The 18,718-nt window shown below is 44.8% G+C and overlaps 1 protein-coding gene across 2 annotated transcripts; it reads left to right on the forward strand.

The window, feature by feature from the left end:
* The first annotated feature begins 741 nt into the window (after positions 1 to 741).
* On the forward strand, positions 742 to 9,971 carry Tsn (translin). Of its 2 annotated transcripts, XM_040737466.1 has the most exons (6): positions 742 to 943; positions 2,067 to 2,160; positions 2,992 to 3,088; positions 3,867 to 3,982; positions 4,460 to 4,539; positions 7,270 to 9,971. In XM_040737466.1, exons 1-6 carry the CDS (start codon positions 878 to 880, stop codon positions 7,501 to 7,503), a joined length of 687 nt encoding a protein of 228 aa, XP_040593400.1. In that variant the 5' UTR covers positions 742 to 877; the 3' UTR covers positions 7,504 to 9,971. The 2 variants fall into 2 exon arrangements, with proteins under 2 accessions (XP_040593400.1, XP_040593401.1); XM_040737467.1 differs by lacking the exon at positions 4,460 to 4,539 and having other exon boundaries at positions 7,270 to 7,343.
* Positions 9,972 to 18,718: the final 8,747 nt, after the last annotated feature.

Consider the following 18,718-nt stretch of genomic DNA (forward strand, 5'->3'; position numbering starts at 1 on the left):
GTGGAGGTGCAGATCATGTGTAAGGATTTCAAAGCCCCAAGCACTTTCACAGCTGAAATGTTTTTTATCAATCGAAGACTACATTAGCAAACATTTTTGAAGATAACATTTTTATTTATCAATATCAGACGGGTTTTCTTTGTGTAACAGCCCTAGCTGCCCTGGAACTCTAGACCAGGCTGGCAGGCTGGTCTTGAACCCAGACATCCTCCTGCCTCTGCCTTCTGAGTGCTGGGATTAATCATCTGCACCCTGCACTTTCATTATTTTTATATATCAGATGACTTCTTTTGACATTCTTTCACACTCAGTTTATGCAAGCTCTTTGTTGTGAAGTGTTTTTTTTCTTCCTTGAAGTATGCAAATAATACTTCCTTGAAGTATGCAAACAGCTCCACTCGCTGGCCCCGACTTCCTTGAACCACGTGCCGCTAAGACCCCCCCCCCGTTTCCCTAGATGCCAATCTGCAAGCCTAGGCTTGTCCCCGCCCTCGGCCCCACCTCCTCAGTTGGAGCTGCCTATCAGCCGGCCCATGGCCACGTGCCTCCCGAAGCCCCTTCTGTGGGGCTGTTTTCGGAGATGCCTATCTGAGGGCGGCGCGCCGACGTCCGCCCTTAGTGCTGCTCCCCGGCATCCGGACACGCGCCTGGCACGGGACTCTGCGCGAGGGCGCCTCAGGCATTGCGGCGGGCAGCCCGGGGCTCCGGTGCGCCGCGGGCGTGGGAAGACCCCGGCGCCAGCGGTGGCGCAGAGCCGGTGGACGCGGCGGTAGCGACAGCGACGGGCGTTGCGAGCACTCCGAGTTGGCTGCTTGTCTGTGAGACGCGCTCCTTCGGCCGTGCTCCGGCGCTGGCTGATTGTTGGGCGGCCGGCGCCATGTCTGTGAGCGAGATCTTCGTGGAGCTGCAGGGCTTTCTGGCTGCCGAGCAGGACATCCGAGAGGCGAGCCTCCCCATTCCTCTTCCCTCTTCCTTGCCAGGCTGGGCTACTGGGTCCCGCCCTGCTCGGGTTCTTGTTTTCGGGCCGGTGGGTTCAGGTTAGGCTGCCTCTCGGTTCCGGATTCGACTTCTCTTCTTGCTCCTCCTCAACATCATCTGGCCCTTTGAATACCACTTTTCCCTCCTGCCACTTCGGAATGCCACTATTTCGGTCTGCATTCCCGTCCCAAGCTCCGTTAACGCCCGGGGCAATCATCCAGTACACCTTTCTTGTACTGGTTGCTGAATTTCTTTTCTTTTCTTTTTTTTAAGTACTTGCGATCCTTCCTTTAAACAAAACAAAACAAAAATACCAAACTCTCCTATAGCTTCTCATTCCACAGAGAATTAAAACAGTCTAGATTCTTCTGTGGCTTGTAAGGTCTCTCCCTCATCTCATTTTACACTTGTTTACTGTGTGTGTGTGTGTGTGTGTGTGTGTGTGTGTGCGTTCACATTTACCTTTTCATTTCTCTAGTGCTTCAGATGTTGTCCTGTTTGAGGACTCTCGAATGTACTGTCTGCTTTTGCTGGGATGTGTCTATTGTTTTCGCTCTTCCTTTTGTACCGGAGACAGGATCTTGGTGTGGAGCCCTGGGTGGCCTCGAACTTGAACCTTTAGCGTCTTCAGTGCTGATATTACAGACACGGGTGCTACCCGAGCACAGTTTACAGTTTTCATCTTGACCTTACAACAAAAGGGATTGCTTTTCTCCTGGCTTTTAAAATCATGATAAATTAAAAAAAATGTGTTGCTGTCCTACTTAATAAATTGCTTGAACGGGGCATAACGCTCGTCACTAAATGTGCTCAGTGAGTGTTTGTAAATTGAATGAATGAAAATCACTCAACATTTGTATTTAAATCTTTTTTCTATAGACAACATTCACATTGCCATGACTATTTTTCTTTTATGGCTACCTTAGGAGTCTAAGGCTTTTTAGTGACTCCTTGAGTTGTGACAAAAATAAATCAGTGGAAGAGTGCAGGTTCAGAGGGTTGTGACTGAATATGAGGTTTGGTAGCATGTTTGTATGACTGATAATGATTACACTAACCTTATCTGATTTTTGTTTATAATTCTCTAGGAAATCCGAAAAGTTGTACAGAGTTTAGAACAAACTGCTCGAGAGATTTTGACCCTGCTTCAAGGGGTCCATCAGGGCACTGGGTTTCAGGACAGTAAGTGCTTTGTTTTGATTTGGAAGGTTTTTGTCCAATCTGTCAGTCTCTTAAGTTAGTTTCCATTAAGGATATATATACCTAGTGCATCTGTGTCTTCTTGTGTAAGATGTCCATTATGCTTTCTTTATAGTAGTAAAAATTAGAGAATAGCAGTATGATCATTTTATGGATTTGCAATATTCTTGGTATTTTGATTACTTTTCAACTAAACAAATAAAGGAACAAAAAACCAACCCAAAAAACCTTTGTATATTTAAGAACTTTTATTTGGTGAACAGGTGTGTGTGTGTGTGTGTGTGTGTGTTTTGTTTTTTGGCAGGAGTTTTGCTTTGTTGCTTCAGCTGATACTGAGTTGTGTTCCTCTAACCTGAACCTCAAACTCCACTGAGCATCCTTGTAGCCAACACATTCGTGTGTTAATATATACTTGTAATTGAATACCTGTTAGTGTACATTTGTAGATATGAGGTGACAGTATAAAATGTTGTAAACTTCATAGGTTTATAGTTAGACACGGAAGCCCGTATAGTAAGAAGCAACCAGCACAGCTGAGAGCTGGAATGATTCTCTCATGGCGTCTCCAAGGCAAGACATTTATGTAATGATGTGGGATTTACCAGTCAGTCTGAGGCTAATCAGTAGAGCTCTTTCTGATTACAGTGGAGGTAGAAACAGTTGGGTGGCTGAGGACTGTGGGAATAGCAGCTGAGGAGTAATAGTCTCTGGCTTTAAGTCGATTAATGTCCAGAAAGACTACATAGATTACTAAGCAAGAACTGTAGTTGGAACTTGGTGTTCCATTGTTAAATTTGATTCTTTTCTGATTAGTTCCAAAGCGGTGCTTGAAAGCTCGAGAACATTTTGGTACGGTGAAGACACACCTCACATCTCTGAAGACCAAGTTCCCTGCGGAACAGTATTACAGGTTTGTAAGAAAACTAGCACTAGTTTATAACACTAGACTTTTTAAAGGCAGAAGAAAAATAGGTGTTGAATGGTTCCATGTGAGTAGGTAAAAGTCTTTTGTAGAAGGAACACAAAGAATCATATTGTTGTTGTCTTCTTTACTGTTTGCTTTCAAACAATTTCTAAGGAAACAATTACTTTAAAAAATTATTTTTTTTTGAGATAGTAATTTGATAGCAACATGCTCCCCCTTTCCCTCCTCTCCTTTCTTTCCTTTTAGCCCAGGCTGGCCACATGACCTTGGTGTATACTAAAGGATGATGGCCTTGAACATCTCTTCCTCCTGCCTTCATCTCCTGAGTGCTGGGATTACATATGTGTGCAACCATGCTTGGTTTATGCTGTGTGTATGGAGCAGAACTCAGGGCTTTGTATGTACCAGGCAAATGCTCTACCACCTGAGCTGTCTTCAATTTTAATTTTAATAAAAAATTGGATTGTGCTTTTCGATGATTAAACTTACAAGTAAATACTACAAATCTGAACTTGTCAAATTTTTGCCAAATCCATTTAATGTATTGAGTTCACAGAGATCCTCCTGCCTCTGTCTCCCAAGTACTGGGATTAAAGGTGTGCGCCACCAAGGCCCGGCTACTCCTGTCTGTTTTATATACTGGGGTTGCATATAGATTTTGTTTGTAGAAGAGCCCCCTTTCTAATCTGCTGGATGAGCCGAGTTGGGTGCATCCTTGGGGCAATTCTTAACTTGGCCACCTGCTGTGTCTGTGCTGCTGCAGGTTTCATGAGCACTGGCGGTTTGTGCTCCAGCGCCTTGTCTTCCTGGCGGCCTTCGTAGTGTATTTGGAAACAGAGACCCTGGTGACTCGAGAGGCGGTTACAGAGATTCTTGGCAGTAAGTACCTCCGTATGATCTGTAGAGTCATGTACATTAGCTTAGGTTTGGGTGTGGGGGACTGTTTCTATCTGTGTTTTAAGTGTGTGCATGAGTGTCGTGTATAGGTCAGAGCGGCAACTCTGGGTGTTCTTCCTTAGGCGCTGTCTACTTAAAGAAAAAGCAAAAAACTAACACATTGAATTATTTGCGTGTACATAGAACATGTGGCATACATGTGGAGGTCAGAGGGCAGTTTGTGTGTTCCCTTCTGTCATGTCAGTCAGTTCCCAGCATTGACCGGAGGTCATCAGGCTAGGTGGCCAGCATGAGGAGTGTGTAGTAGTATCTGTGGAGTTGGCAAAGGTGGGAACACCGTAAGAAGCTAGAAAAGATTTTTCATCTCTTCATTTAATTGTGTACATGTATGTATTATATTCTTTGGCTTAAATTGCCCTCATATCATGACTGTCTTTTATTTTGATGTGTTTTTTTTAGTTGAACCAGATCGGGAAAAAGGATTTCATCTGGATGTGGAAGATTATCTCTCAGGAGTTTTAATTCTTGCTAGTGAGCTGGTAAGGAGAGGGGGCAGGGAGAGGGTAAGGAGAGAGAGAGAGAGGGAGGGAGGGAGGGAGGGGGAGAGGGAGAGGGAGAGGGAGAGGGAGGAGAGGGAGAGGGAGAGGGAGGAGAGGGAGAGGGAGAGAGAGAGAGGGAGAGGGAGAGAGAGAGAGGGAGAGGGAGGAGAGGGAGAGGGAGAGAGAGCATGCAGGTGCACATCTGTGGAGGCCAGAGGACAAACAACCTTGCTGTCATTCCTTGTGCTAGCCATTTTTTTTTTTAAAGAAAAAAAGTTGTATTTATTGTTTTTGTGTGCATGGAAATCACAGGACAACTTCTAGTAGGTTCTGTTGTTCTGCCGTGTGTGTCCTGCAGATGGAACTCAGGTTATTAGGTTTGGTGGAACCACTTCTGTGCACTGAGCTGTCTTGTAAGCCCTCCGTTGTTTTGAGACAGGGTCTCTGATCTGGAGCTCACCAATAGGTTAGGCTGGCTGGCTGGCAGAGCTCAGGGATCTGCCTGTGTGCACTTCCCCAGACTTGGTGTTATAAGTCTATGCCACCACTCCGAGTTTTTGTATTAAGCATGGGGATCAAACTCAGGTCCTAAAGCTTGCAAGGCAATCTCTTGGCTGATTGTCCTGTCTCTCCAACCCATCAGGTATTTTTTTGAACTTCCTGCTTCAGTTGCATTCTTAGTTCTTAAAGTGGCTGTCTGAACTGAGGAAGTCTTTTTAACCCTTCTAGCAGTCATGGGGTAGTCATTGGCTGCATTTTATAAGTCACAGTTAACTGTTAGGGTGGGGTCAGAAAAATGCCCATTGAGATGCTGAGGGAGGGAGCTGTGCATATTTCCTAATGGGCACCTTTCTTGAGACAAGATCTCATGGAGCCCAGTTGGGCCTTGAATTCACTGTTTACCTATACAGCTGAGGATGACCTTGAACTCTTGGTTCTTCTGCCTCCCTATATAGTGGTATGTGATGTTTCAACTTAAAAGATGCTAGTACCTCTTTCTTTTAGAAGTGTAAAAGACGTGCATTCCTGACAACTGTAATAATTCATAGAGTAATTTTAGAGAATAATTTGACTGTGGGGGTTATTTTTATTTTTTGAGACTGGTCTTATGTAGCTCAGGCTACCCTGGAGCTTAGGATTCTCCTCAGCCTCCTGGGTGTAGGATTCTAGGAGTAAGCTTCCACATCAGCCTCTGGATGCTTATTTTTTATTTCTTATTCCCTTAATTGCCTTAGTTTGAAATTGTTATTTAAAAATAATTTTGTAGACAACACAGGTCTGCCAAGAGCAGGCTTCATAGAGCCTGCATAACCTTCAGAGGTAGAAATGTTTGCTGCTTCACTTTTTAAAAAATATGTTTTGTTTTATGTGTATAGGTGCATTTTATGTGTGTCTTTGCACTACTTGCAAAAAGGCCAGAATTGGAGTACAGACAGTTGTGAGCCATCAGTGGGTGCTGAGACTCAAACCCAGGTCCTCGGAAGAGCAGCTAGTGCTCTCAACTGCTGAGCCTTCTCTCTAGCCCACTGTTGTTGATTTACTATTACTGTGTCTGTGAATGCAGGTGTGTGGGCTGCTGTGGCATTGTGTGGAGGCTAGGGGACAACTGTGTGGAGTCTGTTCTTCCCCAGTCTACATGTGTTCTTGGGGAACTCAGGTTGCTGGGCTGTTCTCACTGAGCTGTTTCATTGGCCCCACTGTCCAGGAGTTTTAAAAAGTACCCCAAGATGGGCTTGATGGTACATGCCTGTAATCCCAGCTTCAGTCAGAGTGATTTCTGGGAGTTGGAGGTTAGCTTAGCTACAGGGTGAGACCCTGTTTCACATCCCCCAGAGATGGAAAAGAAGAGACGGTTGGTTTGATGGTTCTTTTGAACTTTGCTTTGGATCCTTCTAGCTTTCAGGAATTTTCTTTTTCATGGTGGCCCTGTTGCTCTAGGACTGGCAAGTTGCACCTGTGTTAAAATCTGTAGGAAAGCAGTGAGAATTTGAAACATTCTCAGTATGGAAACGGGCAGAGGGGATCCTGAAGCCATTGAAAAGTTGCATCTCCAACTCGAGTTTGTGGGAGGCAACTCATCAGCAAATTGAATCTGAGCACTGGGTCACTGTCAGTGGCTGGGGTAAAGTGTCTTAACTACTGTGTCTGTTGGAAAAATACTGAATGAGTAAGCTCATAGAATGGATAGGACTTCATGGGGAAGAGGCTCTTGAGTTGGAGTCTCGAAATCCTACCTGTCTGTCCTTGAAGACGATATTGAAGTGACTTAATTTTAGCTTCTTAACCTGCCTGTCTGTGTTACTCATTCTAGGTGACCAGATGGGTCCTCAGTAGTGGGCTGTATATAGACATATGCTCATTTGGCCCAGTTTGGCAAAGATAACAGAGCCACTGATTGCTGTAACATTCCTTTCTGTTCTGTACAGTAGCTGATGAGCTGTGAAGTTGACATTTGCTTAATTTAACATAACTTTATTCCATCATAGTCAGCTAAAGGCATTACAGAGATTTTAGAAGATGCTAATTATATCTAGCACTTGTAGCAGACATTGTCTCAGTTCTGGTAGGGTTTGTCGCAGAGAGCTTTCTGTTTTAATGAGCTTACATGTACCTGAATACAGAGCATCATTTCAGTGTAGGTGTCTAGATTTGAGGTTCTAGCTGTGACTGGGGGGAGGTGCCGAGGGAGAAACCACACAGTAATGCGCTTGATTTCTTCTGCTTGTGCAGTCGAGGCTGTCTGTCAACAGTGTGACTGCCGGAGACTACGCTCGGCCCCTTCACATCTCTACTTTCATCAATGAGCTGGATTCAGGGTTCCGCCTCCTCAATCTGAAGAACGACTCCCTGAGGAAGCGCTACGACGGCTTGAAGTACGATGTGAAGAAAGTAGAGGAGGTGGTCTATGATCTTTCCATCCGAGGCTTCAATAAGGAGACAGCAGCGGCTTGTGGTGAAAAATAGGAGCCTCTCCCTGCGGTTGGCCTTGACGACTAGGCATTTGCCAGGGAGGCCTAGCACAGTGCCTCTCCTTTAGTTAGCACACCAGTTGCTAAACACTGCGCTTTATTTTCGTAACCAGCTGTGTGGTGTGAGTATCAGAATTGAGATACTTTTTGGATCTAAAAAAAACCCTTTCCACTGATAGGATTTTCTTTGTTGAAGTTTCAGTGAACTTGCTGTGTAATTTGTTGTATTATCATTTTGTCAAAAATGTAAGTGTTGGTCTCTTGGTAAAAGTCCTTTTCTTGCTTACCTGACTGTTGATGTACCGATTGACAAGTTTGCTGTCTTGTTCGTGATTCTTCCAGAAGTGACCCATGATGTTTTCTAGGTCCAAGTTAGTCCTCCATTTCTAGTCCTAGCCTGAATACAGTGTGAGAATGGTTGACAAGCGAGGGAACTTTATTTTCCTCTTCTTATTTTAAGCCTTGTAAATTAGTTTTTTTTATTGGTCAAGGAAATTGGAGGCCCTAATTCTTTCACTGCCATCAAAATACAGCAGATGAAACTGTACAGTCCAACTCAGCAAGGCCACTTTAGAAAGATCTTCTGTTAAGTGATGTCTTTGTTTGGTTAGAGCTCCTTGTTTTCTGAGGTCACCTTATGTCCTGCCTGCCATAGTGGTTAGAGTCGCCACACCTGTCTTGAGCTAACACCCATGTGCTGTATTTGTAAACCATGAGACGTTTTCCCAGCAGCCAGCTAGCCTGGTCTGGGGGTAGAAAGCCATCATGCATTCATTCACTAGCTGTACCCTAGGAGTATGTTCTTACAGAAAACAGTGCTGTTTGGTGTGGAAGAAAGTAAAACTTGGCTTGAAAAAAATCCATGTGATTGGTAGTATTTTTTTGGAATAAGAAATTTCAGGTTTTGATGCTATCATTAGGTTTTTTTTTTAAAGATTTTATTTATTATGTATACACCACTTCATGTATGCCTGCAGGCCAGAAGAGGCCACCAGATCTTATTACAGATGGTTGTGAGCCACCATGTGGTTGCTGGGAATTGAACTCAGGACATCCGGAAGAGCAGCTAGTGCTCTTAACCTCTGAGCCATCTCTCCAGCCCCTATCATTAGGTTTTAAATGTACGGTTCAGGGTAGTCATGTAACCTTTGTGGGCTCCTCTAACCCTTCTCCTTTTCAGATAGTATAAGAGGAATGCATATATGGCCATTCTTGGGGCAGGACTGAAGTTTTAAAGTCACGGCTGGTGATGTCGCTCAGTGGTAGAGCATTTGCCTGGCAGGTGTGAGGCACCGGGCCTATCCCTGGAACTAAAAAAACAAAACAAAACAACCCTCCTCTCCCATCCAACAAAAATACACCAGGTTTTGTTTTTGTTTTTGTTTTTTCTTTGCATCCTCTGAGAGGAAGCTGCTGGTGTCTCCAGTGTAATAGGGAGTTTTTAGGAATATCACCCTTTCTTGCTTGATGTTAGTTTGGGCTTCATGCTTGTGCAATGGGATAGTCGACACTGGCTTTTGCCAGGCTGTGGCTAAAGACTGACTGGAAAGTGGGGCTTGAAGGTGCAGGCCTGTACTCCCAGGTACACAGGGGGCTAAGGCAGGAAGATGGCAAATTCATGGCCTTAAGGCTTGCCTGACTAATTGAGTGAGACCTTGTGATAAAAAATGACCAAAAAGGCCAAAGGAGTGTTTCAGTGACAGTGTTTTCCTAGCACATTTGAAGCCCCTCTTCAGTGGGGTGGAGTGATTTCCCATTAGAGGGAAGAGGGGGATGAGAAGTGGTTGCTGTGTATTGTTGGACATGTAGACCAGCTTTCTCCATGGTTCTTTTTGCAGAGTTAGACTGAGTCATTAGGCTATTGTTTGTTAGTTTGTCTTTTGAGACAGGGTTTTGCTAATAGTCCAGGCTGGCCTGGGGCTTGCACCTCTGTTTCCACTCCTGAGTACAGGTTTAGGCTCTTGAAAGTGTTTGGGAAGGTTGTTTCAAATGCTCAGTGGTAGCACAGGCTGGACTGAATAGAAGGCTTTTCAGCTGCGTTCAGGTAGTGACAGGAGGTTCCACAGGTTCTGACTTTGTTGGTTAAGTGTGAGTTCTGCTGGACACATTAAAGCTCTTGCCAAACATTTCAGATTGTCCTATTTAGAGACAGGGCGTGCTGTCCCACCTGTAGTGTTGTCTAGACGGGTCTCAACCTCCTGGACTTAAGCCCTCCTCCTGCCTCAGCCTGCCAAGCAGCTGGGATTCTAGGCCAGTGCCACTGTACTTACTAACTCTTGAACTCAACAAATGCAATGAAATTGCACTTAAAGTGAAAGAGTACCTTCTGGAGTTGCAATTCCATTTGAGAGTTTAGTTCTGGTGATGTAATTCCATTTGAGAGTTTAGAAGTGTCATGTTGAAAATTAGTTGTGTTCCTTGCTGGCTTGTAAAGCAATAAAACTGTTTTTGGTCTCTTTGTAACTTAGTGTGCTGCTGTTTGAACTCTTCTTTGGAGAATTAATTGTTGATGCTTCTTTGAGGCCGAAGAAGCCTAGAGTGGTAAGCATGTGCTGTTGTGTGATACTGACACTAACCAAGACACTAGGCACTCCCAGGTTTTTGATTTAAATCACAGGTAATGTCTGTGATTTACCTCTACCAGAAAATTAAAGGTATTTGAATTGAAGATGTCAAGAAACCTTGCCTTTGGTTTTAGAATACCTTTTTGTTTTGATGAGCTGCGGATTAGATCCAGGGCATCACATATACTAAACATGCATTCTACTTCTGAGAGACATAGCTCCCAGAATCATTCTTCATTTATTTTTTGAGACAGGGTCTCAGGTAGCCCAGCTGGCCTTCGGTTTGCTGTGGAGCTGTATGACTTTGGAACTTTCGTTCTCTGCCCTAGCTGCTGAGTGCTGGGATTACAGGTGTGATCCACAATGCTGTCACGCTGGGATCAAGACCAGGACTTTGTTCATGCTAGGCAGACACTATTCCAGTTGATGTATAGCCGCAGCCTCAAGTGTTTTTCAGTTTTAGAAAACCAGACAGGGCAGCTGAAAAGATGGCTCAACAATTAAGAGTATGCACAGCTTTCAGAGGACCTGAGTTGGGTTTCCAGGACCCGTGTCAGTCTGGTGGCTCAACTCCCCTTAACTGCAGCTCCAGGAAATGCGATGTGCTCTTCTGGCTTCCTTGGGTGATTACACACACATTCATGTACTCCTACATAGATACATATGCATACATATAATTGAAAAGAAATATCCTAAAAAGCAACAGAACTAAAAAAGAAAACCAGATAAGGCCCACCCAGCAAGATGGTTCAGTGGGGAAAGGCACTTGCCACCAAACCTTGTAACCTGACTTAGTCTTCAGGACCTTCGGGTCCCACATGGTATAAAGAGAGAATGGACTCCCACAAGTGGTCCTCAGACTTACACATTACTGTGCACATATATAATAAATAAGCTGTACTAAAGTTTTTTAAAAAGAGAAAAAGGTACCAGAAAGATATATCCTAGCTCCTGGGTAGGCTGAAGAAGAGCTTACTGTAGCTTTCTTTGTTTGGACTGAATTATTTTCTTCCTAGCCATGCCTGACACGAGGGCTCATACCAAGCCTGAAGTAATTCTTCTTAGTACACAGTTGTATTTGGGGTCTCTAGGGAACAGGACTCTTGGAATGAATAAATTATAAAAGGGGATTTATTAGATTGGCTTACTTGTATAAAGGGACTGCTTAATTCAGCAGTGGCTGTCTACACTGCAGAGGCTGAGGCTTAGCCCCCCAATTTTGGATGCTTTGGCACAGAAGGCCTGGAGGATTCCTGGAGAGCTGCTGGTCTTCAGTGTGAGTTGGAAGGCAGAAGAGGCCGGGATTTCGTGACTGCTGATGGCTGCAGCAGAGCCAATACACTCACTCCCCAGCGGGGAACCAAGGCTGGCAGGGCTGCTGCAGGGAGCTGCTGACACTCTGCGGGAGGGTCTTCTCCCTTAGTTCATCCTTCCTGGAAATAGCCTCATGGACCCAACCAGAGATGCGTTTTTTTATTGGTCCCATGTCCAATCAAGTTGACAACCAAGAAGGCCACTCTAGTAAGCACTGTATAAATAAAAAAAAGTTTCCTCACTAGACAGTAACCTACACTGTACACCCACACTGTTGAAGGTGTGTAAAGCTGCTAGTACTGGTTGGTTGGTTGAGGATGGGCCGGGTAACAGACTAAAGTGCAGTTAGCTCAGCTGGGGAGTGGAGGAGGAAACCTCATCTGCAGGGGCCACTGGCTGTTAAAAGTGTTGTTAACCTCAGATATTTTGGGATGATGCTTGGTAGCGGCTAGCTGGTTGGTCAGAAGTGGGCACGCTCCATGGAGAATGTGTGAAATGGAGAACACACGCACGCTGAGGGCAGAAGCCTCAGTTAAGGGCATGATCTAATGGGTCAGGGGCTGGCTAAGAGCACACGTTGCACAAGCTTTGGACCTGAATTCAGATCCCCAGGATCAAGTCTGGGTGTAGCTGTGTATTGCTGTCACTCTGGCAGCCGGGGCTAAATGGGAGAATTGCTGGGTCCTGCAGCCTGCCAGCCAACTCCAGGTTCAATGGGGGAGAGCCTGTCTCTGGTTAAGGGCGATGGAGCGGGATACTTGACATTCTTCTTGGGCCCTCACTTGTGCACAGGGGCACACACTGGGACATTCACAGGTGCCATATCCCACCCGTCAAACAAAACAAGACCCAGATACGTTAGGCAGAGGAAGTAGATCAGAGAGGTCGGCAGAAAGGTAGGAGATAGTCTTACAGGGGTCTGGGATAAGAGTTACAATTTATTTAACAGTTAAACTTGTTCTTTTGACAGTTTCCTACGGGTATGTAGTGCATTTTGATAACTGTTTTCTTGCCTGTAGTCTCCCTCCCACCCCTAATGCCCTACCCCCACAGGTCCCTTTCCCAAGTTCCTGTTTTGTGATTCATGTCTGCTCCTCCCCTAGTGTCTTACTTAGGGTTATTATAGCTGTGATGAAACACCATGACCAGAAACAAGTTGGGAAGGAAAGGGTTTATATGGTTTACATTTCCACAGGACCGACAGCCCAGGAATGACCCCACCCACAATGGGCTGGGCCCTCCCACATTAATCACTAATTAAGAAAATGCCCTATAGGCTTGCTTACACCTGGATCCCTCCTCAGATGACTCCTAGCTTGTGTCAAGTTGACATAAACTAGCCAGCACACCTATAATCCATCAATAGTGTAGAGTTTGGCAGGGAAGAGTTGGACACATGAGCTTAATGTTGGGGGCTGTTGATGACTATCTTGTACAGGCCAACTGTAGGCAGCTGCTGCTGTGACGTAATGATTGCCTGGGCTGTGATGCCCACAGGGTAGTGCTTCACAGCTCTTCTGGCTGTTGGGTTCTCTTTCTGGGTTTGTGTGCTGCAGTGCTATGCATTGACGTCAGAGGGCAACTTGTAGGAGCCAGTTTTCTTCACTGGTGGATCCTGAGGATCAAACTCAGGTTGAGAGATTATAACGCGGCCCGAGGAGCACTTGACTTTTTTCTGTAGGATAGGTTAGGTGGGCTGTGTTGTACTAACACTGCCAGTCTGCAGGCATTGCCTGTAGGTGGTCTCATTCTGACTCATGGTCCCCGTGCGGTGCCGGCTGTCTGGGGATCTGCTTCTTTTGTTCCCTAGGCTGACAGCTCCAAACCTGACAATGGCTGGTCTCGGGGAGAGGCAAAAAGCTGTGCGAGTTCTCGCACCCACACGTGCTCTGGTTTGGAAATGACACATCGCCTTTAGAGCCGGTTCCTGTGAACTACACTCATGGCCCTGTTAAACGATAGAAAGCCAGGAAGTAAAATTGTGTGGTGTAGGATGGGGGTCAGAGCTGGTAAGTCAATATGAAGGTGGGAGGGACAGTTAGTCTGTGCTTCTGGACACACAAGTGTGTCAGTGGGCTTGGGTCCCAGGGTCCCGATTGCCTGTAATGACAAAACGGTGCATCTCTAGGTTTCCTGCTTGTGAGACAGACAGCAGTTGAACTAGCATCTGTTGGGGTTGCGTGGGTGTTTTGTAACTTTTTCTTTCTTTTTTTTTTGAGAAAAAATCTCATTTATCCAATGCTGGCCTTCAACTTGCTATTTAGTCAAGGATGACCTTGAACTATTTCATCTTCCTGCTGTGATAGCTAAGGAAAACTGCTAAATATCTGGAATTGGAACCCCATGGGGGGAAGCCTTGTGTCTTGGTTTGTGTCCTCTCCATCCCCCCCTCCCGTGTGTGTGTGTGTGTGTGTGTGTGTGTGTGTGTGTGTGTGTGTGTGTGTGTGTGTGTGTGAGATAAAGAGGAGGAAACATTACTTGTCAATTGAAAATCCTCTCTTGCTTCTGGTAGTTTCCATAGATCCTTCTATCATAAACTGGCTATGTACATCTAAAATGGAGAATCAACACTGTTAGATACCAGCCTTAGACTTACATAAATGTAAACTTGAATAAATGATTGGATTCATAGGAGCTAGAAGCAATAGGGAGTGTAGCAGCTGAGGACTCCAAATCTTAGAAGTTTGAGGCTGTTAGGGCAACACCAGGAGGAATTCCAGGAATGCAAAGGACCTGCAACTTTCTCTTGAAGAGTGAATTGTGGTCTTTGGCTTTAACAGCAGCCCTCCCCTTCTAGCTGGGCCTCAGTTACAAAGCCAACCACGGGAACTAGGGAGTACTGCGCTTAAATAAAAATCTGGCTAATTACAACTTTATAGAATTAGTGGTCTCTGATGCTTTATAACTCCTAACACTGCCTCCGCCGGCCGCAGAGCTGGGATTCCAGGCTTTCCCCACCATACCTGTGGGTTTTTTGTTTGCTTTTTTTTTTTTTTTTCTTCAGTGCTAGGGATGAAACCCAAGGCTTTGTACCTGGTAGGTGAGCACTCTGTCCATTGAGGTGCATTCCAGCCAACATTCAGGGAGCTGTATGTGCTTGGCTCTGAGAGGAACGTTCCTTAACCTCATATTCTGAGCTGTGAAGCAAAGCCTTTTAAGTTTGTACTGAAATGATGTAAGGAGATGGACTCTTGGTGTGCTGCCCAAGCTGGCCTTGCACCCTGGGCTCAAGTGATGCTTCCGTTGGAGCCTTCCCAGTAGCTGGGCTGCAGGCCTGTGCTGTTATGCTTCCTTTAACCGTAGCTTTGGTGTAGACTGTTTCTCCTTGCGCTTCGATGATATTACTCTCTAGCCCAAGGAGACCAAGTGGAAATCCAGAAACAGCTGTGAGCTCTCAACAAATAACTTTGAGCTGGGTATAGTTGTCTTTATAATTAACAGAAAATAAGGGGGAGACTTGGCTTTTCCTTAAGATGTTAGGGCTTTGTGTCTTATGGCTGTTGCTCTTTGTGATTGAATACCCTGAGAAGTGTAACCCAAACAGAAAGTTTATTTTGGCTGCTAGGTCAAGAGTTCACACATTACAGTGGGGAACTCAAAGTAGCAGGAGCTTGAGGCAGCCGCTTTCATTCAGAGCCAGAACTGAATGCATGCTTGTGCTCAGCCGGCTGTCTCTTGTATTCAGTCCAGTATCAGAGCCCATAGAATGGAACCATCCAAAATGAGTCTTCCCAACTCATCTCAATCAAAATAACCCCTACACGCATGCTCAGAGGCCCATCTTCCAGGAAATTCTAGATTCTGCCAAGTTGATAACTAACATTAACTAGCATACCTGGTAAGTTCAGGGACCTGAGCTCATTCTCAACAAATGGAAAAAAAATGTGGGCTTGTCAATGCATACTCAGCAATAGCCAGTGTTGGGGGAGGCTAGGACTGGTCATCTACTTCCCTACCCCCAACAGCTGGCTAGCCAGCCTAGTCTATCTAGTGAATGGTGCCTAAGAAAGAAACCTGAGGTTATGCACTGACTTCTACATGTGTAAATATACCTGCATACATGTGTACTCCACTCTCTCAAAGATGTTTGAGGTGCTGAAACAAGTCGGAGATTCAGTATTCAGGTAAAATGTGGGCGCTACTGTGATGTGTCTGTGCTGGCTAATTTTATGTCAACTTGACACAGGTTAGAGTGATCTCCGAGGAGGGAACCCAGTCGAGAAAATGTCTCTTATGATTGAGTAGGCAACCTTTAGAGCATTTTCTTAAATGCTTGATGTGATTGATGTGGGAGGGCCCAGCCCATTCTGGGTGTTGCCATCCCTGGGTTGGTGGTACTAGGTTCTATAAGAAAGTAGGCAGAGCAAGCCATGAAGAACAAGCCAGTCAGCAGCACCCCTCCATGACTTCTACATCAGCTCCTGCCTTCAGGTTATTTCCCTGTTTGAGTTTTTACCAACTTCCTTCAATGATGGTCTATGATGTGGGCACATAAGCTAAATAAACCCTTCCTCCCTTTGCTTTTGGTCATGGTGTTTCATCATAGCAATTGTAATCCAAACTAAGATAGTGCCCAACTTAATACTGTCTTGTCTTGGCAAAGTTCAGCAGTCGCCTTCTTCTGTATCCTGCTCAACCAGTTTGGGTAGCATACTGTCAAAAGTTGAGGCAAGGCAGTTTCCTGCCCAAATGGCTACCTTTGTCACACAGAAAGCAAAGGTTCTTCGATGCCCATCATTGTTGTGGGAGATTCTCTTTGTCCTGCCAGGTTCTGCAGACCCTTCAGCCCCAAGTAAGCATACAGATGCTATATTAATTATTAAACGGTTGGCCACGGGCTAAGGCTTCTTATCAGCCAGCTCTGTCTGAATTATTAGCCCATTTCTATTAATCTAAGTATTTCCACATGGTCTTATCTTACCAGAGAAGGGTCTGGACCTGTTACTCCTTTGGCAGCCTACATGGTGACTGTCTCTGGTGGGCCTCTCTCTGCCTAGTTTTCCCAGAATCCTCCACATCTCCTACTCCTGCCTATCTGACTGCCTCATTGGCCAGACAGTGTTTTATTCATTAACCAGTAAGAGAAACACATATACAGAAGGACAGCCCCCATCATATCATCCTTTTTGAAGTAAATTGGTGCTGCCAGGAGCAGATATGTCTCACTGTCAGTGAAAGCCCTATGTTAACAAATATCAAATATCAAATTCTGAGGCCTTTGAAGTGTTTGAAGAGCATCTATCTTGAAAACATACTTAAGGTGACTATAAGTTTGATTATTATAGATGACTACTAACCTGCATTTCTTAATTATACATTACATTTTTAAATGAGCTGCATAAGTACAATACCTCAAACAAGAGTAGAAACATACATTAAGTATAATAAAAATAACTTTAAATTTGTATCAATATACTAATGTAAAATATTTTGAGGTTAATAGTTGTCTTTTTATCCTATATTCATACATCCCCCTAAGTGATAACAAACATCTATAACCCACCTAATAACCAAAAACCACTCGCCTTACCTCTTTGGGACTGTAGGCAGTGTGTTTTCTGTACTGCTTCCTGTTGTCTGGGGATGAAGGCATCTTTAGGGAACCTGAGAAAATGGAGATAATGATCAAGTCCTGGGGAAGCCAGTTAGAACATCTGTTGTCCAGTCTCTGTGCAATGGGAAAGCACAAGGCTTACCTGCAGCTCTGGCTGGCATTGTCAATGAGCCTGGAGCATCTCAACCAGCAGCCTTGAAGTTGTTCTGGAAGCGGAACTCAGGAAATGGCAACAGAGGCACCCTGAGAGGCTGGGCCACCTCAGCCACCCATTTTCATTGGTGTCTGGCCCCCTTGTAAAACACACTTCCAAAGGTAACATACATCCCTGTACGCAAGCCAGTCAAAGATTTTTGTTTTGTTTTATGTTTCAGCAGGCTAAATATATGTCATCTATCTTGTAGTTTTCCTTGGTTTATTTCTTTATGTCTGTAGCCAGAATTCTTTTTTTGGGGGGGGTCTTCCCTGATCAAATCTGATCTCTGTTAACCTTGAATGAATCCACAGCCTTTCATTTCTTGATAAACAAAAGCATAACCTCTTCCCTAAAGAAATACATTTTCTGACTTCTATTTTAAAGTTAAGGCATGCCTAAAGTATCTAGGCTGATTTAATTCAGCAGTCTCTTTCACAATCCCATGTCTCCAAGTAGCTGTTGTTCCTCATCATTATTCAAACATTTAAAGTCAATGTTACACCATACAGGATCCAAACTCCCTGTGTATTTCCCATCTCTATTATTCTTTTTAAAAATTATTTATAAACGATTTTCTTTTTTCTATGACTGTTTATACCCATTTTCTTTTCTTTCTGAAGCCTATTCACATTTTTAAAACATACTTATAACCTGTCTAGAGGCTTTTTCCATCTGAACCTGCTTTACTGCCTTTTTTGTCTTCATGAGTAAAGTCTTAAATTGCTATTTCTGGGTCCTCGCCACTGCTTTGGCAGTCAGCTCCTCTCCACTCTTGGGTCTGTGAGAGCCGATCCTTAAGCTCTCAGGACCTGTCCTGAGGTGTGCTGCATTCGATCCCCCAGCTCTAGGAAGTGGGTGCCTACACTGTGACAGGCGCTTTTACTTAGCTTTTTATTTCTATTTAAGGCACTGGCTGCTCAAGGGTTTGTTGTACGGCAGAGACTCTTAAAGGAGATGTATCCATTCCCCCTGCCCCCAACTTTCTCAGGCTTTATATAGAAATACTCGCCTCATGTTGGAACGCCAAAATGTAGCCGGCTCTTCCTCGTGGGTCACCAGCCTGCTCACAAATCATGACATGGAGACTTCTTTTTTTTTTCTTCGAGATAGGGTTACTCTGTGGCTTTAGAGGCTGTCCTGGAACTCGCTCTTGTAGACCAAGCTGGTCTCCAACTCACAGAGATCCACCTGCCTCTGCCTCCTGAGTGCTGGGATTAAAGGCGTGCACCACCACCGCCAGGCTGCAGACTTCTTAGTGTTTGTGAATGCTCAACCTAGCTTAGACTGATGGGGTTGTCCTTCTGAGTATATGTTTCTCTTATGGGTTGATGAATAAAACACTATTGGGCCAATGACCAATGAGGCAGGAAGGTAGGAGGGACTAGGAGAGGAGAAGTTGGGAAAGTGTAGGGGGAGAAGTGTGGCGATGTGAGCCTGGGAAGAGAGGACACAAGTCAGGTGTTTTCCAGTAAGATAAGACCCTGTAGAAATACATAGATTTGTAGTTATGAGTTAATAATTAAGACAGAGCTAGGAAGCCCTAGTCATCGGCCAACAGCTTGTAATTAATATGTCTTTGTGT

Source organism: Mesocricetus auratus, unplaced genomic scaffold, assembly GCF_017639785.1.
Source record: "Mesocricetus auratus isolate SY011 unplaced genomic scaffold, BCM_Maur_2.0 Super-Scaffold_100676, whole genome shotgun sequence".
Taxonomy (NCBI): domain Eukaryota; kingdom Metazoa; phylum Chordata; class Mammalia; order Rodentia; family Cricetidae; genus Mesocricetus; species Mesocricetus auratus.